The sequence below is a fragment of the Oxyura jamaicensis genome, chromosome 3, assembly GCF_011077185.1.
Source record: "Oxyura jamaicensis isolate SHBP4307 breed ruddy duck chromosome 3, BPBGC_Ojam_1.0, whole genome shotgun sequence".
NCBI lineage: Eukaryota > Metazoa > Chordata > Aves > Anseriformes > Anatidae > Oxyura > Oxyura jamaicensis.
In genome coordinates, this window is record NC_048895.1 from 6,453,683 (window position 1) to 6,476,812 (window position 23,130).

The following is a 23,130-nucleotide window of genomic DNA, read 5'->3' on the forward strand; positions in this document are numbered from 1 at the left end:
CCCCCCCCCCCCCCCCCCCCCCCCCCCCCCCCCCCCCCCCCCCCCAAGTCCATGGAAACAATAGTTTTCCAGAGATCCTCATAAATACAAGGTTCCAGGCACTTCAGCCATGCTGGGTTTGCAAGATGATCAGCTAAGCCATAACCACCAACTCTGAGCCCTTGGCAAGGCAGCAGCAGAGCATCAGGAGTTCTCTGCTCTATTAGAGCCTAACTTTACTCTGAACCAGAAGTCATACCCAGAAAGCACAGCCTGGACCACTCAGAGAGAGATTAAAGAAAACACACACACCAGCACTCTGCATGCGTTCAAAGAAGTTTGGATGCCAGTGCATTTCTACTAACTACTTTCTACTAACCTAAGTTAGCATTTATACTAACCTCTTTTCAGGTAATAACTAAAACATATCAAATTCTAATTCATACCTGGAGAAGAATTTACTATCAAGCATTTATTGCCAATGTGCTACCTGAATTCTACACTTAAAAGGAATATGCTCTTTTATAGTTCAGCTCCCCTAAAAGAAGCTTCATTTGGGCTTTTACTTAGCTCTCACTAGCAAAGCAGACAAAGGAGTCTTCAAATTAAAGTTGATCTATAACAGAAGCAAGGAAAACAAACTGGAAATTAAAAGCAAAGGTCTGCTGAGGTACTGTATTGCATTAGCAGGGCCTGAGAATAATTGATCAGCAGCAATTATGCAATAAGCTGTCACTAAATTATGAAAATAAACCTCTACTGTACAGAAGTCAGCTAAGCTTTCTATTTATAATACCCCCCCACCATTCTTTTACAGGCAATTTCTTCTCATGGGAAAAAGCAAGAGGAATCTATCCAATGGGTGATCACAGACAGCTAGTGGCAAGTCTGACTTCCCTTCTAAAAATCTCAGGTGACAAACTACAACCTAATTAATCTTTTTTTTTTTTTTTTTTAAAAAAAAATAGCTATTTCAATTGCAACCTATTCAAGGTCAATGGGAAACTCTTAATAGTTTGTGTATAGAAAAAGCTAGTCCTAGCTTATATTTCTTTGTGCACAAAGAACATGAAAGAAAGTCAGATCAGGCAAAACAACCTCTTTCAAGTAGCTCCTGGAAAATCCTTCTGTGCATTCTTACTTTATTTCCCGTACAAGGATAAATTTTAAGAACATGCCTTTTTAATTTGTATTGTATTGAAAGCAATTTGCCTGTGAGCTTGCATACAAGCAAAACTAATTGACCTCACCTGCAAAAACAAGCATCAAAATCTAGATTTTTACTCCTTTCTAACAATTAAAAAGTTATTTTTTTGATTGTTTTCTTTAAAGAAAGTGTAAAGAAAAACAAATAAAAAAAACAGATACAGGGAAAAAAAACACTATAAGCTTCAGAGCCAGAAATACAACTTTCTTCTCCCAGATCAGCATCTAAGTATAACAAAAAATCGGATAAAGTCTATGGGCATTTATTACAAAGTTAGGTATCAATTCCAGAACAAAATTCATGGTAATAATTCTTGCTTAATAATACGTATGCAGTAGTTTCTCATGAGAAATTTAAATTTAACTTTCTTTATATAATGATTCATGAGCGAATTTGGTTTTGTTGGCAGGCCTGCATTAAAGAAAGTGACTTGCACCAAAAGGGAAAAGGATATTTTAAGAATGTTTGCGAGTTGTCTATTGTACCAGAACCCAGAGCAGTTTCTGCTGGGATGTTATTTTTAAACTCTGTTGCATTTATAACATGCAAGCTATATGACTCATCAAAACTTAAAAGAAAATAAAGTCTTGTTTCTGTGTTCACTTTAAAGATATTGGTCTAACTTGGCAAGCAGAAGTTATCTGAAAGCACCAGAAGGACAGCATTGTTTCAAGACTATGCAAATCAAGTGTGGGAAAGTTGCACCTTAAGTAAATAAGAGCACTAGTGCATGTCTGGGCAGTGAGTGGGAGGTAAGAGACTTAGAAAGAGAAAGGAAAGAAAAAAATTTGGAAACAAAGCCTGTTGTTCTGACTAGGAGACAGCAACCCCTACAAGGCATGTTTATTCTGATGACAGAAGCACAAATCACTGGTAGCCTTAACTGATATACTCCTCTCGCCATCTGGCCCCCCAATACTTACTACTTGCTAGGCTTTTTTTTTTTTAAATTAAAAAAGGTAGATAGATACAGTGTTTTGGAGGTTAACCATCATATAATTAGTACTGCTAAACATTTAAATCACTTAACCCACAATAGCCCATCCTGTGGCTTAACTTTCATTTTGTCACATTACTTGGGGAAGATGAGAAGTTACTTCCTACCTTACTTTCAAGCATGTTCTTGGACAAAATTTTGTCTTGTTTTAAAAGAGATTACAGAGACAAAGAACGAAGCACTGTGATTAGTAAGGCTGACCTTTTATATAACAGTCTGTCAAACAACTCAGATTTAATTCATGTTTGAACTACAGCTTATCTAGAAAGAAAAGCAGCTCACTTTATGCAGAAGTCTCCAGCAATGGGGAATGCATCAGTATGTTTGTTAGGAAGAAAAAGAGACTGTGTTCCTTCAGACTTTATTTTTTTTACTCATGAATACCCAAGGTTCACTTTTAACCCTTCCTACACAGGATGAATATCCTTCGAAAGTGCTCAGTTCCCTATCACATACAAACAGGCATGATAATAGGTTACATGAAACAACTTGCAACCCATTTGTTGATCAAGAACATCCATATTTAATGTTCATTAACCCTGTATCAGTAAGGGAGAAAACCTCCCTGTGCCATAAATGTATACTGTGTATTTTGAAGTGTTCCAAATATTTAGTTGTTGGGTTATGGATAAACTCTGCTTTTCATTGTCTCCTTGCCAGGACAGAATGGACTTCAAAGCACAGCAGCAGAATTCTGCATTCATCAGAGCCTACTGACAAGACTTCATCCCAGCTATTAACCTCTCAGCACTCGGAGCCCGGCTCACAATGGTAAAGGTACCGAGAGATTTAACTAATCCTATTCTAAAGAATACTTGACTTTTGCCTATTGATGGAAAAAAACAGGGGTGGGAGGGAGGAAGGGGGAAACAGGAGTGAAAGAGAGAAGAAGAGAGAAAAGCCACACTGTACTTCAAGCTTGTTATTGAAAAGAGCTTATTAGTTGGGATATTGGGAAAAGAGAGGAAAAAAAAATCCACAAAACATTTGTGCTATTTATGCAGAAGCAATTAGTTAGTGCTCATTAGGCAGCATTCACATGATTTATCCCTCCCCACTCCCCCCCAAAACGTCACCATTTCACAAACCAAAAGCTTCTTAAAATTATCAGTGCATTAAAAGTCTACTCCCATTCTACGGAGTGCATTAAAAGCCCCCCCATTCTAGGCCAGTCAGCATGAATAATTTGCCTTGGTGAAAAACACGACTCCAAAAATACCCTCCCTCCACAATCCTATTGTGTTTAGCATCACTCATTTAATTACTTGAGGGGATAAGGAGGGAGAGGGGAGCATTTACCTGCACTCTCCTGGAATTGTGCAAGAACCATGCTTGGGGCTACATCCCTGACGACAAATAGCTGTTAAAAAAAAAAAAAAGACAGAAAAAGTATCAGCATGCTGCCTGCTTCTTGCATCTTCACACTCGTGGGAAGGTTTTAATCTCTAACCAGCATTGTAATCCTACTAAATCCAAGGTTTTAATAAGTCCCTTGTAACAAGTCTACTAGAAAAGAAAGCTAAGGTAGGTGGCTCCCTGTGATACAAAATGTCTCAGCTAGCTCTACAGAGGAACCATACACAGAAACAACTCTGAACAGTGCTATGTAAAAGAAAGCATTTCACCTCAGAGAGCTGCAAATCACTCTGAACATGCAAGTTTCCTTTCTCTGCAGATCAACTGGCCCACTCTTGCCATCTTTCCATCTAATTCAAAGCAACTTTTAACAACTCTGGGTTTACTTTTGAGACCTCTCTCTGAACAGACAGGATATTAAGACAAGCGTCTATTCAAATTGCAGGTAAACTCAGTCAGCAAGACACGCTGATAGTCTGTTCCTATTGAGAGTCGTGCTTTCTCATTCTGAAATTAGTTTGGAAGTTGCCATTCCCTAATAAACATGTCAAACATCAGCTCAGGTAGAACAAACAGCCTGGGACTTTTCAAACACCAAAGCTTTACACTTGCCAGGTCAGCTCTAAAACAAGTCTCTCCTTCCTGCTCGTCTTGAAGTTCTGCACCAAAGGGGAAATCCTGCCATTGAAGTCAGCAGCAGAACTCCCATTGAAGTTAATGGGCTGGGTTTTCTTCCCAAGGGCAAAGATGTGGATACTCAGAGAAACACATCTGCTAAGTACCTAGTACTACTCAGATCTCTCCAAGATTTTAAAACAAGGCAGAAACTAGTCTTCTCCTGCCCCTAGTTCTCTGTGCAATAAGTTACTCACTGTCCCATCAGTCCTCAGCACAAACTGATCACTGAATCACAGCCTGAATACAAAGCATTCAAGCCCTATCCAAGACTGTTGATAATCTGGGGTTCTCGTCACAAACCTTTGTTGCATTCTGGTCCCATCCAGCCTTCCAAGCAGGTTTTGTTGCCATTCTGGTCACAGGTATGGTGAGTGAAGAAGTCATCTCTTGGTCGACAAAACTTGTTGCAACCAAAGCCATAGTAATGTTCTGTGCAAGTCACACGGATTTGATACTCAAAGTGGGCAACTCCTGCATTATGCTTCAGTGTCTGCCACTGACGGCTTGGATTGATCATGCCAGAGTGAGATGCCTTCTCGATTATGCGATCAGGATCTAGATGTTGGAAGAGACAGCAGAGTTAAACTTACATTTAGGTATTATCGTCTCCCACATCACAGGTCTGTCTCTAACTTCACAGACAAGACTCTTTGAGGCAGCCATTTGATTTTATTAATTTTCTCTTTTAGAAAGTGCGATAAGTCTGCCCTGGAGCTGCAGACCATTAACTGAAACACACATACCTATCAAACCAAACAAAGCCTGAAGTCCAAAGGGACTGTTAGGCTCCTGCCAATCACTTAACCCTTTCTCAGTGTGAGGGTACCCAATGAGAATCCTACAGTTAGTGATTAGAGAAAATTCAGCTGCTTTTACTCCTAGCTCCAATAGGCTGGTACATAACTTGGTTTCCCCTGCTTCTCCATTACTGGTACTGCTTTTGTTCTTAACCGGTAATGATTTTCTTGTAAATATTCAATAGCCTAATAAAGCAACGTCTACAAGCTGAACATAAGCACTACAAAGAGTTCGCAGCTTTCTGGGACTCCGATGTAAACACTGGTTTGAAAACTAGCAACTTTGGCATTGTTGACATCAGCAATCTCACTGGGTTTTGGCTGAGAAATACCATGAAAGTTCTCCTTTCAGATGTTAGCTGACACTAAAAATTCAAGATCACCAGAGCTCCAGGCAGGAAACTCAAATTAGTGCATATATTTGCGATACATTCCCCTTCTCTCTATAGAGCATTTCAAAAGTTTAGACTTTGTACTTGACATTTAGTTCCAGCAAAAGGTTTTTGGCTTTCAGAGCCCTACAACTGTCTAAATTATGGCTTGAAATAATAATATTTCACATTAGCTTGGAACATTGTATATATCTGTGGTATTTCACTTTGTAGTCCAGGTCTTGTGACTTAAATGATCTGACACTGCCTTACGACCTGCTGCTAGCAAGCACTTGACTGCCGAATGAAAGTTTATCATAAAACAGCCAAAATGTCCTTGCAGACATCACACAAAAACAAAAATAAGTACCAGGCTACACTGTTCTGTATACAGGAGCACAATCCAGTGACAGAAAAAATTTAGGTAGAAGGGCAGGTTGCCAACGACATGTTACAAAGCAGCACATGAAGTACAAGCATATTCAAGTGTGAAAAATTAAAGCATGCTGATGTTCAGCTAGTTCTTCTGACAATTACAAAAGAAAGTTTGGAGATTTTATGGAAGGCAGAGTTGAAGACTAATGAAGTTGCTCCATAAAGCTTAACACAACACACAGGCAGTGTTTCATGTAAAATACTTTTAAATGTATCACTAAGGACCTTTGATTTGTTGCTTTCAAAGAGAACATCCAAACATGCTTTGCAAGCCTCAGATACCTATTATCAATCCTGCCTGCTTGCCTACAGTTTCGAGGGTAGTTAAGTCAAAGCACTAGCTGCACAACCACAGAAGAGTGTCAATACATATACACACGCAGTAAGCATTTACTGTTTTTTTATGAGTATTCTTGGCTCAAGTCTGCAGCATTCATTAAGTGTTTACAGTGTGAAATTAAGGGCAACAACTTCTTATGCACCTTCTGGTATTTCTGGTTTTATAATATTTTCCATTTAAATCAGTTTTTATTATTCATTGGCACTAAGCCCCCAACCCCACATCTATGTCTAAGACTTTCAAACGCATGCAGGCTTTTATTAATTTAAATCCCATTCACAGGTAACATAGATGCCTGAGGACTTTTCCATACTGGTATATCCAGAGCAATATCATGCCCTGCACTGTGCAGGTGTAAGGCTCTTAGATCTCATCAACAAGATTACTAACTAATTCTAAGAGGTACTTAAGCAGATGCATATCTATCCGCCTTGAATGGGGCTAGTCAAGCGATTAGAGTTCCATTCATGCGTGCTGGAGATGGCTTTGCTGCACTTGCCAAGATTACACCCCGATCTACAGCATAGTTGGAAAGTGAATGCATTTCCCCAAATACCAAGTCTGTGCATAAAGACATCCTGTTTCTTGTGAGTAAATCAGCTCTCTCATTTTTATCCTCTGAGTGGCAGAAGGGGAATGACACTCCACTTAGTTTTGCAACACCCCCCCCCCCCCACCACCACCACACACACACTTGTTTTTCCAGTCTTTTCCTCTTCTCTGCAGGGAATGTAACATTGACAACTATTTCAGTCCTTGGCACCAGAAAAACAATCACCTTGGAAAAGAGATCTTGCCTCTTGCCTCTGCTCTATCATTCTTCCTCTATCTGTCAGCTCATTAGGAAGCATGTCCTTGTTGTATGTCTATTACATCTCACTCCAGACACCAGTTCTTTTGAGCCCCTAATCACTGGCTGAACACAAATGGAAACATCCTTATTAGTCCACTGGACTTCATTTTGCTAAGGACCCAGAGGAAAGCCAGCTGTAGTTTCACTTTGAATCACAGCTAAAATATCTTGCATTTGATACATGCTATAAAGCTACTACAGTACATTTCAAGTCAAGGTCTGACAGACTTCAGATCCCTTTCCATTAGCCATCACCCAGTTTTCACAATGAAGTATTGGCATGTTCCTTCTTGCATAACAATTTCTCCACCCTTCCTTATTCCCACCTGTCAGTGCGCACTTACACAAGTATGCTGACCCAGACTTCAGGGAAGGCATTGCAACAACTCTTCCATTCTTAGCCTGCACCAACAGTGCTCTAAGTTTTATATGAGCAATCCCAAAGCAGCAGGCTGGTTAAGTAAATAAAACAAGAACTCAGCCAGGCTTGAGAGAAAGTGATCTTCATAATTCCCTTGACATCATCTGACTCAGAATCCCAGACTTTGATAGAAAGGTTAGCGGAAACATTAACCAATTAGAAATTGATGAAGTGGAAGAGAGGGGCCTTCTGTACATCTTTAGCTTCCACTCTGCACTTTGCTGTCAGAGGGTTGTTTGCTTTAGCTGTGGCTAAACTTCAAAGCTATTACTCTGTCTTTTATACAACGAACAGCTATTTCAACTGCCCACCTTTCCTTTTCAGCAGTCCAGTTTCTGGAAATTTTAACTACTCAGCATCAGGAAGCAAAAAAAAAAACAAGACGCCAATCAACAACAAAACGAGCCAACCCAAAACAGAACAAAAAACACCATAAAAAAAATCCAGACTCTTCTAAGCAGTTTGGGTGGCCAAGAACACCATAGTTATTTTTGAAAGTCTTTGTTTCAGACAACTTCCAGCTATGGCTTGGTTTACATTGTGCTGAAGTCTCTTATGCCCAACTGGAATTCACATGCAACTGATACCAGTAATTTACAATAGCTCTTTGACATCGTTTGAGATGCAATGTCAGCCCCATTAGCTTTAAGTATGAAACGACAGTAGCAAGATGGAATCTAGACAAGAACCAGAGTAAGAAAACCATTTACGCTGAATATTGGCTCCAACAAAGCATGATTCTCATCAACTTCAACAGGGCCAGAATTTAACTGCAAGCCACTCTTGGAAGTGAGACAAGAGAGTATGTGGTAAAGGGAACGTAGGAGGAGTGGAATGTAGGGGGGGAAGGAAGCAGCCACTCTAGGATCTCCTAATGATCAGGAGGATGCTAAAACTATTGCAAAATATACAAAGCCTACTAAACTCACTTTTTAAAGAGCTACCACATGGAATTCTTACAATTCAACAGTAATTAGGTTGAAAGAAAATCCTGGGCATCAAAAAAAAAAATACTCATCACTTTATATGATGACAATTGTGTAGTTCTATTTCCTTAACTAGTTGTTCAAGACATTCTTTACTTACAGTCAGCTTTCCCATTGCAAGAGGAGTGATGCACTACAAAGAAAAGGCTGTGCATTACAGTGACTGAAGTGACTGACCTACAGATGGATGTGCGACAACAAAGCTAGTGCAGGAATGCAAATCAGGAACATACATAAGAACATGTCTGCACTTGGTCAAATGCACTGCTGAGAAATGAGGCAATTTTGTCTGAAGACAATTGTACTTCCAGAATATGAAAGCAAAGAAGGGGTTCATTGTGTAGCTTTGGAAATGCTGTTGTTTCGTGAAAAAAGATGAGCTCTAATAATAGTAAAAGTGGCAGAGACCCAGTCTGAAAAAATCCTCAGATCCTACTGTAAACAAAACCTTCATTTTGAATTCAGGCATCTTCCATTTTAAACACAATTCTGCTGCTGAAGCAATCTATTTTCTGCTCCTCCGTAAAACACATTTAATCAAGACCAAGAAGTTTCCCAGACATCTCCATTACTGTGCTGGGGTTGGGCTTGAAATCACAGGTGCTGCAAAAGCGTTGAACATGGCAGGTTGTAAGGCAAACCACAGATGCCACTGCCAGATCATATTAATCATCTGCAAAGGACTTCTCTTCTAGAACGAATAACTAAATAGGACATCCCATGTATATATGCACGCACATATATTAATAAAATCTTCAAAGCAAATCTGCAGAGAGGTTCCTGGACAAGAGAAGCCATTCCTGAACAGTCTGCTCTTCGCCACTTAAAATGTAAACAGAAAACCACAGCACCATGCACGTTTCTACAAGGGCCTTCTTCTGTGAAGTCTGTTTCAGTCCAAAGCGGTCTAAAAGCCATTTGGGTTAGATGGGCCACAGTGCTGTTGCTTCCTTCTAGAAGGAAAAGGCCTGTAACATCACAAGTTTACAAGTTCTTACTCATACTTCCTCCTGTGGCTTTTACCACACACTATTAAAGCCTTACATTAAGAACAGCTACTTTGCCCACCTACTTCAGCAGCAGTAGGCAATATACAGAAGAGTTCATAATGCCAAGAGACTCAACACAGCTTCCCTTAGCCAACAGTCAAAGCTCAGCACAAAGTTTCCTAAACCAACTAAAAGACATTCCAGGCAAAAGATTCCCACCCTTGATTTCCAGCCAGCTCTACCAGGTGGTGTCTGGTAAATATTTTTTCAGTCCCTGAATACAAATCCCTACACATGCAACCCCCAAGCAAGAAGTCATTATCATTTCTGTTTCTCTTCCTCTTGTACACTCATTAGATCAATATCTGTATCAAGTCCGACAGATTTTTTTAAAATGTAGCATGTCCAGTTTTGACAAGTACACGATTTATAAAGAGGTCCCTAGTCAACAACATTTAGGCTGCTAAATATCACTCCTTAAAAAAGGAAAACAACAAAAACCCACAAAAAAACTCCTGGGCTTTTATTCCCTCAGGAGGAGGGGATAACAGCATCTATTTTCAGGCATCAAACTATTGGTGCCTAAGTGAGCAAGTTACTCACCCTCTAGAAGCAATGAGGAGACAGGCTACTGCAGAACCCTGAGCAGTTGTTCTAAGTAATTCAGACTGCCGAGAGCTTTTCACTCCCCTTGTGCCCTATTCACAGTAGGCTGGGTAGGCTACTAAAGGCCTTTCGATTGACAGGAAATCAAGGATTCTGAGCAAAGTAAAGCACAGGAACAGGTACTTACTAGTTGAGTTATCATTGTAATCCCAAGCTTCAACAAGCAACGTGTAGGATCTCTGCGAAAGAAAAATAAGAGTTAATTTCAAAGTCACATACAACCTAAAGAAAAAATAACTTTAATTCCAAAAAATCCTGGTCTCTGCCCTGAAATGGAATTCTTGAAAACATAAATAGGTAATAGGTTATACTTGAGACAAACGTGATCTTCTTGAAACCCCATAAGCTACCTTATCTGGTCAGACTTAGAAGACCTTTCACCTTGGATAGCTCATCTTTGTCATCATTAATGCATCTTATGTACTTAGCCAGGAAGCCCAGCCTTTGACACCATGCTGTAGCCACAACTGAGCATGTGTTGAAGAACTGCACGTGGAAGAGAGAAAACACTGAACTAGCATAGCAGCATCCAAAAACCCCAAACAAAAACCCCGCTCTCAAGAACTGCTTCAAAAGAATTTTAGTTAGAGAAAAGTAGTCTTGATTTCCCTGCCCCCAGCCACCCTGAAAGCAAGAAGTGTTGCTAAGATTACTGTGCTCTGCCTTGACAGCGCAATCTCTAGGGACTTTGCTTTTCAGCACCCCCTTTGAAAGCTTTGTCTGCATGAGGGCCATCGCAGCTCCCACAAGTATCAGGTAACTGAGGGAAGAACCGATGGATGTGGGAAGGGGGTGGGGGAAGAGAGAAGCATTGTAAAACAAAGGCTAAAATCAGACTATTTGGAAGAGCAGGGAAAGGGAAGCTGGGCTAACCACCCCGTGTCACATTTACAGACAGCCTAACCTGCCAATGAGCTCTCCAGCACTCCAGTAATAATAATCATCAGCATAAACTAACCAGAGTGACTCCACGGGTTGGAAGGATGCCAGCTATTACATCTAAGCCACCTTTATCTTCAATCCCAACTTGAGAACAAGAGCCATTAAACATACCCCCCTCCCCCTCTCTGCCCTAAGACAGTAGTATCGAGGCCGTATCTTCCAAAAATTCAAAAAAAAAAAAGCTGAGGAAAAATATGAAAAAAATAAGAAAACCGCCTATGACTTCATAAATATAATAAGTACAAACGAGGTAATAAAAGTAACATCTTTCTGGTGAGAACAATAATAGAGCAGATATAAACTCTCTCCATGAAGGACTTTGATCCTTTGCCATAGAACCTGTGCATGGTAAGGTTTATTTCTTAATTCTGTCTGTGCTCAGTAGCAGTCTGCAGTGCTCAATGCCTTTCTGTAGCAGAAACCAAAATACAGTTGTGAGAGTAAGCTGCTGCTACAAGGTGTTAGCGTAAAGCAGAGCTCAAATTCCTGGGGGGGGGGGGGAGGGGGGGCGGGGAAGGGGAGGGAAGAAGAAAAAAAGAGCTGAGGCAGACTGCTTTCTCACGACTGGACACAGCATGCAGCCTCTGAATGAAAACCTAGTTTGTGATGGACACCAGCTTGGAATACAGCCTAAATATGTTTCATATTCAAAGCAGACTAGGATTCCATTTCGTTCACTGATAACTGTGGGAAAATGCTTCAAAAAGTAAGCAAAGCTGGGCAAGCTGCGACATGCACCCAAACCTTTACAGGAAGGCTCCACGGCCACACCATTTTTGGTTAATATTTCATAAAAGTGACATTACTTGGGACTTGTCTATAACAAGTCTCTCAACTCAGAAGAAACTCCTAAAACAGAAAAAGCACAATGTGATATTTTAATGCTGTTAAAAGCCAATTTAAGAAGTTCTTACACAAGTCAGCGGCAAAAGGCAAACAAACAAAACCCAGCTATAACTCCTGAGCCATATTAAGATGTACATTACCCTATCTTGGGTGCTTCCTCAGTGGTTTAATTACAAACACCGAGAAGCACAACATGTTACTGCATGAAAAAAATATTATGATATAGAGAATGAATTATGGCAACTTGCACTACTTCCAATAAAGTTAAGGATGTTTTCCTTTCGGCCTTGCATAATTGTTTTGGAAGATATTTTGTCTAAACTCATAGCAACAGTTCCCGGTTGGTTCTCAGGACTGTTTACCAACACACCTAGCCCTTAAGGAAAGGAAAGGCTGAATCCTGGCTTTAAGTGCTACTGTTGCTAGATACTTGTGTGACCACTTTCCAACAGGAGTTTGTGTAAAGGAAGAAGATGCTTCTGCTTAGCTGGATGGAAAGAAAACACCAGGGGAAGAGACCCACCCGAGCAATTCTCTCGTTTCTATGTGCCCCCTCTCACCACATCTGAATGATGAGAAATCCCCGTCCTGAAAGGGGAAGATACAAAGAATGGCAGTTTAATCTCTTGGCTCTATCCCTCTCAGCACGGGGGAAGAGAAAGGACAAGACTGTGTTCAATGTGGGACACTCCTAAACAAAAGGCACGGAAACCCATGGCCCCAGGAGGGCAGCAAGCAGTGCAACCACCACATACCTCTAGCCAATCCCTGCACCCCCTACAAAATAAAAGGCACTTCTGTGCAGACTGCACCGTCGAGATTTTTAAAAAGTGCATATCATCCCCACTCTATAGATCAACAATTAAGATATCTCAGGAATGACTACTTACAGCGAGGAGGTTTAAGTTTTCCCATGCCCACAGATGACCTCTGCCCATCTTTGAATAAATATATATCCAGACACCAGAATTCCACATCATGCACCTTACTCCATCAAAGCAACGTCCTCAGCAAAAAGGCAGCAGTGAACTTTCCGGAGTCACACCCAATTAGCCACTGTAAACCTGAGCTTGACCAGAAGGCAGGGATTCTGGCTTGAGAGGAAAGGCAGCCTGAAAGGAATGGCAAGCTGGCACAGTCTGCAGAACATCCACAGCCTGATCAGTCCAGAGGACTGGAAGATAGCATGGTCAAATTTAAGCAAAACTCTTAGGAGCTGAGCTATGAGAGGATGGAAACGGTTGCATTCACAATCCAAAAGTATAAAAATAAAAAATAAAGAAAACACCTGTGTGCTAGAGTTGTTTTCCTCAGTGTCAAGCCACCGTGATTTAGTCTTGGTCCATTGATAATACAACTCAAAGAAAGCTTTGAAGACTAAAATCCAGAGAAATTCCCTTTTAAGGGTCTGAAAGGGCAACACAACCTCTTATCTGGTTATTTATATAGAATATTAGCAGCTCCAGGTAAGCAGGTGTTTAAAGCTCTCTGCTTTATTACCTTCTTCCCTCCCTTCATCCAGACATCCACCCAAAAGAGATGTTTTTGTACTTTGACTTCTAAAGGCACTCTGCGATTCAGTGGGACAGAGCAAGAATGAAACATCGGGCTTATTAGCAACAGGACAACCTCCTTTCTGAAAGAGGCTGCAACTAGTCAAACTTCTTTCCCTCCTATCCTTGTGGTTAAACCATGCAAGAGCTTTGCTGAGCATGTGAAACCATGACTAGACAAATACGGTGGGAAGTCTGCGTTCGGGATGGTGCGCCTGCTCCTCCTCCGCCAAACAAGGAGAGCAGGTTAAGCTAAGCAGTGCTCTCCTCACGCTCTGCCAGCCACACGCAGCCGTGCAGACCCAGCTCAGAACGGTCCTCGCGTACTGCCTGTGCCTGTGGGAAGAAGGCCAGGAGGCTGTCACAGGGGGCACAGCAAACCACCAGGAGCTGCTGCAAACCCTCTGCCCTTCGGCTACAAGAAGACAAGAAGGGAAGGGAGAAACTAACGAGTATCTCAAGGTGCCTGAGGGCCAGGGAGGAAGGCATCTCTGAGCAGATACATGTAAGAGTTGTCACAAAGCCACTTCCAACAAGTCAGCAGGGCTCGCACTTGGGCGCCCCTCCTGCCACACAGCAAGTCCTAACACCCCTGTGCAGATCTGCCATGGCATTGTGCTGTGGTCCGCCAGTAAACCCTGGCAAAGTAACAGTCCTTCGGAGGAGCTGAGCACAAGTGGCTCCTCAAGCAGAGAGATGACATGTTTGGGAAATGGGAAACAACCAAACTCTCTTGACCCTTTCTTGAACACGGCATAATCAGGAAACTCTTCTGTGGGCCAGCCTACATAAGGCTAAGGCAACACCCCATAAAGCTGTTACTCTCCTAGCCCGGCGCACATAAACAAAGCTGGAGCTGCAGCAATCTCATGCCTCAGAGTGCCTGGCCAAGAACTAGACTGAACCTCCGACAGGTAGCCCAGCCAAGAGTCCCATCGGGACATGCCCACGTGAGAACGCAGCACGCCGTGCCGTCACTTTGAGCAGCTCCTCAATCGCTGTCAGTGCTGGTAAACGCTTCACTGCCACAGAAAGGAACATGGGAGCACCTTCAGGAATAACTTTCCCCCAGCATTCAGTAAGTGAAGACAAGAGCTTCCCTGCAACACACAACCACCACCTTCCTGCCAAACGACGGATGCAAAAGTACCACTATCCAAACTACGCATACACTCAAGCATCCAATAAGCCAGCCTGATCTCTGATATGGCCAACCTGCTGGAATAATGAGTGTCCTGTGAATACATAATGTGCTGAAGTTGCCATTGTGTGAAGTAAGTCCATGGTTTGTCTGGGAGCCGAGCAATGCTGAGTCTACTGCTGCTTCCTGTTGCTTGTCCTGTATTAGCATTATTTTTGGATAGGCCCCATTATGCTCTGTAATCCCCGCTGCAGTCAGTATGGCCACGCTATTGTTCTTGGTTAATATTGGCAGTCAATGCCCCTGTCTGGGTGGCCAGGCTACAACGTATTCCGATCATAAAACTCGCATGCATTAATGAAACAATGTACTGGGAGAGAGGGGGGAGACTTGGGGTCCCCCCACTCCCTTTCTTTAAAAAAAATAAAACCTTTTTTAAATTAATGATTTTAAGTGATCGCAGCTACTGGGGTGCATCACAGGACAACAGCCTTTTATCAGCACCTTATCTAGTTAGAGTTATTTTCTCACGGAGCCCCACTTGTCAAAGACAAGCAGGTAGGCCAAGATGTCAATGGTAGCTTTCAACCTTCCCGAACAAGCAGATTACCTGCTCTTATCAGTCCCCCTACCTGTTTAAAGCATCCCACTGATAATTAAATGCACCAGTTACAAAAGGGTGGCAAGGTTAATAGAGAGAATACCTAGTAGCCAGCCAAGCAAAACAGTCAGGTTCACATAGAGCAAGCCTGAACAAGAAGTCTTTCTACTTATTTACCTAAGTGCAGAAGAACTGGGTTGAGCTGGTAAAGGACTCTGGATGTTTGACTATTTACAAACCACTTTAACCACTTCTATCCACATTTTACAGTTTCTTCTGAATACAACAATAACGAGTGTAATTTATGCTGTAGGAGAGCAACCACAGAACCATGAGCTCCGGAGAAACAAGAAACAAATGCAGCAACTTCTAATTTTCACATCTTTCCCAATATAAGACACACATGGTTTACCTGTTAAAATTATTAATAGCACTGTGTCCATTAACATGTAAAACTTCTATCCATCTTCAGAAATGCTAAGTTTAGTCAGATTTCTCAAAGTCACTCCTGTCTTTAGTTTTAATGCTTTTAAGAACTGTAGCATGTGCTTCTGCATGTACTGCAGAGCATCAGACTTAGGACCTGAAGCTGGAATAAATGGAATGTATGAGAGCGCAAGCCTCACAAGCTGCACATCATCTCACGGAGTTAGCTAAGGCCCAACTTGACCAGCTTCAGAACTAGTTTACTTCTGTTCCAGCCTTCATTCCACAGAGAAGCAGTAAGTTTCCCTAACTAGAATTTTAAGCATAAAGCATCAATTTTATGCAATTCGTTTTAGACATGCAGACTTCCAGCTGCATAAACAAGCTGACAGTGCTGGATGTATGTAGTCTGAGAAAGTTTAGGAATAAGCTTCAACACGAGGCCCAATCCAGCTGCCACTGAAGCTAAACTGGAGCAGGCCTTTATTATAACAAGAACAAAAATTCTGGAAGCAGGCAGGATGAGGATTTATTTTTAGACATATTATGGTAATATAGTCAAATGGATTTACCAGGAAGATGAAGTTCTGAACTGACTGGAACATAAATAACTCTTAAGAACATGTAAGAAGTCCAAAACCTCTGAATGGATGCATCGCTTCTCTACAGTCCTGGGAAAAAACAGCCTCATGGATGGTAATTATGCTCCAGATGTCATTTAATACTCTCAGATTCATTTTGGATAGTAATCCTAGGCAAAACATGGCACTTTAAGCACTGAAGATTTATTCTTAAATTATTAGTCAACAATAAATGACAGGGTGTATTACTTGATTAATATGCATTTTGTTATTATAAACATTTCTTCACATCTGTCCATGCTCCAAAATGCTTTTATCAAGCATTCGTTAAGAAGGGCTGGAACAATATCTAGCTGTGTTACTACAAATTTTCAGAATGGGGGAGGAACAAGTAATAATCAAGCTTCAGTTTTATGATTGTGACCTACTAGTCTTAAAAAAAAATACACAGTTCAATTAAATGATATTTTTCTATCACATTCAAAATGCTGCTGCTTTAATCAGCCACAGATTAGTATTTTGGAAGTCTCTTGTGTCAAGACAGGGGGAAAAAAGTTCACAAATCTTAAACAGACAACATTAGAACTCTTTCACACCAGCCAGGAAAAGCAATGCCTACCCAGAGGACGTTTTTTACACCTTCAGGAACCAGCAGCATCAAGATTTATCATTAAAAGAGAGAAAGGCTGAATATTTTACTGTTTTAAAGTAAAATGGAAATAAGGTGTTCAAAACACTTTTTCATCATATTTTACACTGAAGCTATTTAGATGCTGGAGGGGTTTATTCCACCTCAGTAGTTTGCTGGTGGGTTGGTGCAATTGGCCCCAGTATTAAATAATTACAAGGATCATAATTTCAGGATAAACAGGACGTTTGAAACTGGAGCCATGCATACCAAAGGAATTGCCAACTTTGACCTGCTTCTTACTCACAGCCTCATCAGATCTGCAGAAGATCTCTCTTTACATAAAAGCAAAGTTTATTGCTAAGCTTTGCTTCATTAATTTATGCAGTGCTCCCTCAAGGTACAGGGCACGTCACACTCTGAATGTCGTTTGATTCTTTTAGAAAGCCAAGAGATTTGATTTATGTCAGGGAGTAGCATGTGTCTACCACGAAACAAAACTTGTTGAGACTGACTTTGACAAGTGGAACATGGAAATTCTTTTGTTCCATACTTTTCCGTATGGCTTCAGAAGCCAAGCTTGCCTGTCAAGAAAGTCACTAAAGTCTCAAAATAAAAGTATGAATGTATCAGGTGATTATTATTATTGCAATTTACTCCAGAATTGCCAGCTAGTGCAGGGATAGCTTTCTGGATGCACTTCAGTTCTTTTATGCTGGTCTGCTGCCCTGTTTCCTAGCAACTTCGTCAAGCCTCCAATCACTTAAATGAATTTACGGCCCACCATCTCTACACCCATTACTCACTGGGGCACATATCAAAACTGACAACAGCAAACTGCATGAGTTATTAATAAGGCTCTGCTGCTTCAAATCAGCATTACAAGCCAAACCTAACCCATTTAAAGCACACCATTTTCTTTTCTTCCTTTCTTGTGCGACAAATAAAGACCTCTAATGCAATATAACTATCTGACAAAAAGCACAAGGGGCAGCTTGACGTGGGAAGAGGTGGTGTTTTGGGGGTGGTTTTGTTGTTATTGCTTTGTTTTTGTTTGATTTTTAAAGCAACAAGGCTTCTTAATGCTGCTGACTCAAGCTGGAACATCCAAGAAAAGCCTCCCTCGGATGGAGGAACACAAATAATGCATATTCAGAGATGAGCATACATTTTCAAGTGCAATATGATTAACATTTTGGTGTAGCTCCTATTACTATTAATTTTCATTTGGATGTATTCAAAGAAAACTCTCATGATTAGACACATTTGTAAATGCAAAGCTGGTCTCAAGCTTTTACTAAAGTCAACAGTATTAACCCATCTAAAGAAATTGTTTTAAGTGCTGAAATTTCAGTATCAGATTTGACTAATTAAGTTTACTAGGTTATCTTATGAGCTTTCAAAACTCCTAAAATGATTTGTGGACACAGTTTTAATACAAATAAGAGCTTTGCCACATTAGATATTCTTTTGTTCCGCTGCTTTTTGAAAGTCACAATGGCCAGCTGTAAAGCTGTGTCCTACAAAGTTAAAGCTGGGAGGCAGGCTTGATAATTGAGAACAGTTATCGCAATCTCCAAAAGTCCTTTCTGCATGGGAATGCAAGAGTTTATTCCAAAAAACTCCCATTGCAGGAACCAGAGTGTCAGAAGTTGTCAAGTTTTACACATTTCAGGGGCTGCACTGGAGTTCTGCTGCTGCTCTAGGATTCCAGTGCTCAATTAGATTCAGCGGGACAATAGAAGCATTTCTTTCACTAAAATGCAGACAAACAAACTTTTGCCAAGGTCTCTGCACCCCCAAGCCCTCCTTCTACCCAGGAGATTTCCCTTCCCAGTGATCCTACCCCTGAAAGGGAGTGTTTGAAGGGGTGTGTTCAGTTTTCACATAATTTTTATATACACATAGCTTCAGTTTCCAGGCATTTGAATGACTGAGAGCAGGGGAGGGGGCTACTTTAAAAAGAAAGTCCTTGATGAACCAGACTTTTCTGAAAAAAGGTCAAAACCTGCAGCACAAGCATTACAGCCATTGGCAGAGCTTCAAATACCTCAGATTTTTACAAAACCCTTTATCCTTTAGATGGCATATTTGATAACAAGTTTTATCTCATTCACGTTAGGGGAAGAAAAAAAAAAAAGAAGAAAGGACTTGGACTTCCAACAGAGAATACTTCTGTCAATTCCACTATTGTACTGCGTAACATTATCTCCTTAAAAAACGCGGACTTGATTTCACCCTTCTGCCTCTCCGGCCGTCACTACTCCAGAAGTCACCACTGACAGAGGAGGCAGGTAGGAGGCAGCACAGGACGCCTCAAGAACACATGGCTGCCTACAGCACTTGGCCGTAGGACTAACAAAGTGGGTGTCTACGCTGCAACTGGAGGAAGAATGCTTTTGGGGCGGGCTTTCCTCCCTCCCCCCCCCCCAAAAAAAGAGTCCACGCCCTCACAGCAACCAGTCCTTATCTGACAAGGAAGGGCCAAGCTTTGGAGGGTGCCGAAAGTCTACCTCACCAGCAGTGAGGGAGGATAGGAAATGAGGTTCACCCCTCTCCTGTATGCGTGCAAGAGCCCTCCTCCCCTTGCAAAAATGACCTTAGGCATCCAGGTTAGGATGACTGGATTTTCAAAACTGCTGAGCATCAACATATCCCAAGGCAGTCACTGGGAAAGTGCGTGCTCAGCACCTCTGGAGAAGGGGAGGCGGTGGGAAACAGTTTTGTTTCCTAGGTGATCTTGAAATAAAAGTTTCAAGAGCATAAATCTGGAAGGTTTTTATACCAAAGGATCCCAGAGAACCAGCTCAAAAGACTGTCATGGGTGTGTAAGAGCCCCCCACGTCAGTCAACCTCTGTTTCTGCTTGCCTGGAGGCCACGCTGCCAGGCACAAGGCAACACAACTCCTGGCATCCGATGCCAGGGCAGCCTCACAAGCCCCCAAACCCTACAGCCCTGAAGCCTGCATGAGTGGATCACCATCCCAAACAACAGCTGTTTTGGAAAAATGATCCTTGGGATCCGTGCAGCAAGCACAGGACTTCTGTGCCAGGCTGACCACATCAAAGTTCCACACACCCCCTTTGAGCTCTCCAGAAGAAACAACACGCACTGAAGTCCAAGCCAGCACTCCTCATGTGAGCGACAACGAGGCAGGCTTCAGCTAATGAAGGGGTCACCTGTCCTCTATCTCCCCACAAGGCTGACCAACATTTGCTGAAACCAGCACCACTAGGAAAGTGCCTGGCAAGAAGTCCCACCTCCTGGAGCCGCCAACTTGTGCGAACAGCTAGAGGGAAGCCAGAATCTACAGACCACAGAGCCAAGTAGCCAGAAAAGGTGTGCTGTGGGTCAGAGAGGATGAAATGGACCAGAAGCAAAGGCTGGGGTTTTCTGTCTTTAGCTGCTAGCATCTGCACATACCTTAAAACACAGCAAGCTTCCCAGGGAAGCTGGCAACTGGCTCACCAAGAACAGCAACAGCAGCTTTCATCAACACCAAGCAGTGCAGTGAGATTTCCCCCTGGGGGAAGCAGGAAGCCTTCCCAAACACGCTTCAGGGAAGGAGGCCAGCTATGACACACACTTTTCACACGGGATCCCTCCATAGCCCCTAACCCACTGCTCTTTTGGCTTAAGCCCAAGACTTCACTGGTTTGAAAAAAAATGAACTTCTGACCTTCTAATTCTCAAGAGACTTATTCATGCTGTAAAGTGCAGGGATACTGGGTTTGCTTCCCTGACCCATTTAGATCCCCCTCGCTGCACATCTGACTTTCAAATTTAACAGGCTGTGCATTGTGAGCCCCAGGGAACAAAAACAAAAACACCACCACATTTTACTCATTTCTCTGCTGTGGATTCCCGACTCCCTTGCCAAGATGCCTGCTCCCTCCCTGATCCTGGTCCCTCTCCCCCGTACGAGAAGTCAGAGCTGAGCTTCCTATGACCATCTCAAAAAGCACCATCCAACAGAGGCAGAGCCAGAGCAGGCCACGCACTCACCGGCCAGGCGAAGCTGAAAGGGATAACAATCCGGTTCTTCTCATTATTCCGGCTGTACTTTAAATTGAAGGTATTTCCTCCGATGACAGGAGTGGATTTGGATCCGAAGCTGCAAGGGCCGCCAGCCGTAACCCGCGATTGATACTCCTTCAGGCAAACTTTAAAATAGGTGTCACACTCGTCTCTGGTGCATTTTCTGTCTCCTGGGTTTCGGGTGCCGTCGCAGCAGTTTCCATTCTGCAGTTCACCGTTCACATTTTGCATGGATAAGATCTCCAACTCAAACTGTCCTGATGCTAAAGTCACCTGTTAATCCCAAGAGAGAAGCGGAGGAGAAAACAACAAACAAACAAAAAGAAGAAACGAGAAACAAGAAACATGGTTACCTCACTTTTACCCCAAACGCAAACTACAACAACTCTGCAAACAGGAGAAGTTCATTCTAAAACCGGCTTACTTTTGAGAAGCGCACACATAACATTTAAAAAAGGGAAAAATGCAATTGCTTCAAGCTTTTCCCTAGTGGACATCCATAGGAAAGACTTGTAAATCATACCAACTAAATAACGCTATTAATGCTTAAAAAAAAAAAAAAAAAAAAAAAAAGGAAAAAAGAAGTAATAACTCTAGAAAAACAGCGTGCTATGGAAAGCCTTTAAGTCCTTTGGAAATCAAACTAAAGCAAACCAGTGCATGCAGTAGGGCACAAGGCAAGGCAGTGAAGGCACCCTGCAAACACAACCCCTGCCTTCCCCGGGGTGCAGCTGGGACAAGTTAAAAAAAAAAAAAAGCCAACTTCCACCCCCAGGGCTGCCCAGCTGAAATGCAGCCCTTGCCCATTAGTCACCCAGATCGCTGCAATTAGCACTGATTTGAAATGGTAAAAAAAATAAAATAAAAAAAAAATAAAAAAAAAAGAATCAGAAAGAGAAAAGGAATTAGGAGAGGCAGCGATGCACTAACTGCAGCCTCCCTTCCCGGAGAACCGAGCCTTGCAGCCAGGACTCGTGTGCTGGCCACCTCTGCAGCAAAGTTGGCAGCGGCACCTCCGCTCCCGCCGGGGCACCTCCTGCTCCCGTAGTCGGGATCTTTCCTCCAAAAAAAAAAAAAAACACCAAAAAACCAAAAACCCACCCCATCGGAAGCCATCCCCGCAGGTCTCCCGCAACAAAGCGGCGAAGCCCTCGAGCCCCCCCGGCCGCCGCACCTACCTGCGCCCGCAGCGCCAGCAGGGCCAGCAGCACGCCCAGGGAGCCGAGGGAGCCGAGGCAGCCCGCCGCCCGCCGGGCCGCCCGCATGCCGCCGCCGCGCTGCCCGCCTGCAGGCCGCCGCTCTCGCTCCGGGAGGAAGGAGGTGGTGGTGGTGGTGGTGAAGGAGGAGGTGGCGGTGAAGGAGGTGGTGGTGGTGGTGGTTGTAGAGGAGGAGGAGGAGGCGCCGCCGCTGCTGCCCGCCGCCGCCGCCGCCCCGCTCTAATATACCGCGCCGGCCGCGGCGCGCACCCGCGCCGAACAACGCCGCTTTTCAAGCGCTTTCAATAGCGCCCCGCTCTTCAATGCGGGGCAGCCCGGCCTCCTTTTATTCTCCTTATTCCCTCGCCTCTCCCTCTTTTTTTTTTTTTTTTTTTTCCCTCCTGTCCCTCTTTTTATTGTCGCCCCTCTCCTCGCGTTCAGGTGGCGGCGAGCCCCCCGCCCCCCCGGGCCCCGCGGCCACACTCGCTCCCCCCTCTCGCGCTCGCTCGCTCGCTCACACCCCCCCACCCTCACACGCAGCACACGCACCGCCCGAGCCGGCCGCCCGTCTGGCAGCCCCGCCGCCGCTCGCCTTCATCTAGCCCACGGCGGCAGGCGGGGAGCCCGCCCGGCCGCGCATGCTCCCATCCATATGCATGAGGAGGAGGAGAGGGGGGAGGCAGGTACCGGCACCGGGAGGCGGAGAAGCGGACGGCGGGGGGGGGGGAGCCGGCACGGTGGGCGCTGCCCCGCTCCGCAGGTGCCCGCCCCGAAAACAAGCGGGAAAAAAAAAATAAGAGAAAAAAAAAAAAAAAAAGAAACTTCCCTCAGAGGAGCTGTGCCTGCCCCCGCTCGCCGCGCTACCTGAGGCGGCGCGACCGTTGGGGACCGTTGGGGGTCGTTAGGGGCCCGTTAGGGGCCCGGTAGGGGCCGTTGGGCCCCCCCTCAGGAGCGGGCTGTGGCGCCCTCAGGGGCCAACGCGGCTCCCCTGAGGGCAGCCCGAGCCTGTCAGCGCGGAGCCGCGGCGCTCTCCGCCGCGGGGCCCGGGGCAGGCCGAGGGGACGGCCGCGCAGCCCGGGGTGCTGAGCGAGGGGACGGGAGG

The 23,130-nt window shown here is 43.7% G+C and overlaps 1 protein-coding gene across 1 annotated transcript in view; it reads right to left on the reverse strand.

Annotated features, from left to right (window-relative positions):
- The window catches only part of JAG1 (jagged canonical Notch ligand 1), a 36,954-nt gene extending 14,477 nt beyond the window's left edge, over positions 1-22,477 (reverse strand). The window contains exons 1-5 of the mRNA XM_035320347.1: positions 22,011-22,477; positions 20,800-21,105; positions 10,203-10,254; positions 4,518-4,772; positions 3,483-3,543 (exon numbers count right to left, since the gene is read on the reverse strand). Of these exons, the coding sequence (XP_035176238.1) occupies positions 3,483-3,543; positions 4,518-4,772; positions 10,203-10,254; positions 20,800-21,105; positions 22,011-22,097 (761 nt within the window). The 5' untranslated portion in view covers positions 22,098-22,477. The remainder of the gene's footprint in view (positions 1-3,482; positions 3,544-4,517; positions 4,773-10,202; positions 10,255-20,799; positions 21,106-22,010) is intronic.
- Between the last annotated feature and the right edge of the window lie 653 nt (positions 22,478-23,130).